General features: G+C 30.0%; 1 protein-coding gene across 1 annotated transcript; it reads right to left on the reverse strand.

Annotated features, from left to right (window-relative positions):
• Positions 1 to 278: 278 nt before the first annotated feature.
• Positions 279 to 1,201, reverse strand: LOC132310461 (heavy metal-associated isoprenylated plant protein 47-like). The gene is made up of 3 exons (XM_059808633.1): positions 1,021 to 1,201; positions 818 to 896; positions 279 to 678 (listed from the first exon to the last, which is right to left on the reverse strand). The coding sequence occupies exons 1-3, from the start codon at positions 1,024 to 1,026 to the stop codon at positions 410 to 412; spliced, it is 354 nt and encodes a 117-aa protein (XP_059664616.1). The 5' UTR covers positions 1,027 to 1,201; the 3' UTR covers positions 279 to 409.
• Between the last annotated feature and the right edge of the window lie 1,915 nt (positions 1,202 to 3,116).

Raw genomic sequence — 3,116 nt, forward strand, 5'->3', positions numbered from 1 at the left:
AGAATAAACCAAACAAGCAACAGGAAAGTCAACTATATACAAGTCAAACACGTGAGTTGCTTAGTAATGCTCCATTAACTATCATAGTCAATTTCATATATTACTACTATATCCTACTACACAAATTAATTAAGACTTTTGTGGTAAAAAAAGTATAATTTTTGTACTAGTAGTACCGATTAATTTCATAGTCATATATATATTTACATGTATAGAAAGGTTGGTTCAAAATTTCAACAATCTTGAACTAAATTAGTGAATCTCATCAATAAAAGATAATTAATCATATTCATAACACATGTACATACATACGATACAAAAATCTTAAATCAAACAAGTTCCAACAAACTTCAACAAAAATGGTTACAATATCTCATAAAACCATACAAGGTCAGTAATTTCTTAACGATCACATGATGGAGCAACCAGATGAATATTGATCAGAAACACTTTCACACACATAAACTTGTGGATTTTGATAGCAACTTGTTTGGCATGGAACTATTGTAACTTTATCCTTCCCTGTATCAACTTTGGGTTTCACTTTTTCCACGCTTATCAAGCTCGCACAACCAACCTTCTTCCTCAATGAGCTCGTCAACTTAACCGCGTCCACTCCATCTCCGACCACCACGACTTGGCTCTTATCTTCCCCTTCTATTGCCACTGAGCTCACACCTGCATGTCTCCAACCAAAATCAATCCAATTAATAAGCTATTACTTGAAATTTTGTGTGTGTTCGATCGCGCTGTGTATAATTCAAAGAATTAAGCTCTCTCAAGGTGAATTAAAAGTTGCAATGTGATGGGTACGTACCATATGCTACAGAAGCAACCTTCATTGCCTTCGATCTGCATTTCTCGCAAGTCAGATGCATCTGAATAACAATCTTTTGCTGTAACATTGAATAAATAATTAATACATACCAGGCTATATATATATATATACACACACACACACATACATATATATCAAACATGATCAGTTTTGTTCTAGAAAGAGAGGTTAGAAATGCTTACCTTCATGTTTGAGATAGTACTGAGCTTTCTCAGTAGACGTTTAATTTGAATTGAATCTGGGATAGTTTAGGACACACGAAACTTTGTCTCTCACTACACAAACACAAGCTAGCGCACACATATATATATGAGAATATAAGTGCTAAAATTCTAGCTACAAGACAAGAGCTTTCAGCGGATAGACGATAATTAATCAATGAGATTCTTATATATATATATATATAACCATCAACCAATCGCAGAACAAAAACGTGTCAATGGCAACCCAGTACGTTTCACATATTCCCGGATTTGACTGAACTTGCTATCCACATAAATTAATCAATTCCACAAGCAAGCAACGTATTATATTGGCTTGGTTAAATAAACTTATATCAAAGGTATCATGAATACATACAGGTTTAATCTTGGTCATATATATGTAAATATATATCTAAGAACTTGAGTTCAAGTTTTTTTGTTTTGTTTTTTGTTTCATCATTCTTTTTAATTGTTTAAAGTAACCAATTTTGGTTTGAAAACAATAGTTTTGGTTATTTAATTAGTTGAAAAATGATTACTTTATTAGCAACTAAAATGTTCTGATTAGCAACTAAAACATAATCATATGTAATCTGACAATTAAATTTTCAATAGATAGAGTGTTATAAAGTATTAAATCTAATTGATCCAAAAAAAAAAATTGTTAAAAAAAAAAATCCATTTTTTTTTTTTGTTGTTTCTTTGGGACATGATATATCTACTAGAATGCAATATTCATTAATTACTTATCAAAATTTAATGTAATACAGTAATAAGACTAGGGTAAATTGTACCAACTGATCATTTCTTTATTAAAGAAGTAGCCTGAACGTGCATTATTATTATTCCAACAGTAATTACAAAAGAAATTTATAAGTAGGTAGGTGGTCCGGTTCTATGTCTCACTGTCTTGGAGATTATTTAGCCTTGATTAATGATTGTTGTGATTTTGGCACATGCCTTTTATAAAACAAAAATAAAAGTTTGAGACCATTTTAGCAGAAAAAACAAAAAAAAAAAAATTAAGAAATTGAAAATTGGAGGCTAATTAAAGAATAACAACAAATTAATGAAGAAAATCCATTTCATGAAATAAATTAGGGATATATAATTTCATCAAAAGGCACCAAGGGCTCATATGCATTAATTTGTTAAGGGTGGGAGAATTTGAAAGTAGTGCATTCACCAACACGAAAGGTCTGATTGCTTCTACTTCCATCTCCTGTTTTGTTATCATCATAACCGGCCTGGATAATCCCTTTTTGAGAACAATGCTTTCTCATCCAAACGCAGCCCAACCTCCTCTCCCAACTTCTCTATTTCCCATTCACTGTGAGGGTGTGTCGTCTTGTGGGTCATGTGCACTTCTCCATTCCATGTCATGATGTCACGTGCACTCCTTAGGAAGCCCTTCACCACCCATCTGGTGACACCTGATCGACCAAATACATGCATGCTTCAACTTAGTTTTCTAGTCCTTGTATGGTTTTCATATTAATTAATAATAGTTTGAAAGGTCTTTAATTATGTTGCGGGGTTAAATCACGAGTCTTGAAAAAATAGTTGCAGTTTGAGAATATAACCAATGTTAATGCAATCGAGGTAACCCTCCATAATCTTTCATGTAAGGTGTAAACAATATAGATTGTTTTTTCCAAAATAATTTTCCTTCAACAAATTCTCCCACTTTGTTCATATGCTAAATTAATTTGGGGGCAAATATTATACTTTGTTTGTATGTATATATATACATTCCAGAAGATATCTATATCTATATCTATATTATTATTAAATGTGCAAAGAGTTTCAGTATTTATTTATTTATATAAAAAAATATTTATTAATTGATATAAAATTAGTTTTTATAAAATTAGTTTATATAAAACTCTAAAAATTACCTAATAAAATCAATCACAATAAAATATTTATTTTAGTGTTTTAGTATTCCAGTATTTATTTATTTATATAAAAAAATATTTATTAATTTATATAAAAATAGTTTCTATAAAACTCTAAAAATTACTTAATAAAATCAATCAGAATAAAATATTTATTAATTGATGTAAAAATAATAA

Source organism: Cornus florida, unplaced genomic scaffold (assembly GCF_030987335.1).
Source record: "Cornus florida cultivar Cherokee Brave unplaced genomic scaffold, ASM3098733v1 CherokeeBrave_3.0.0_Hap2_Chr05, whole genome shotgun sequence".
NCBI classification, from domain to species: Eukaryota; Viridiplantae; Streptophyta; class Magnoliopsida; order Cornales; family Cornaceae; genus Cornus; species Cornus florida.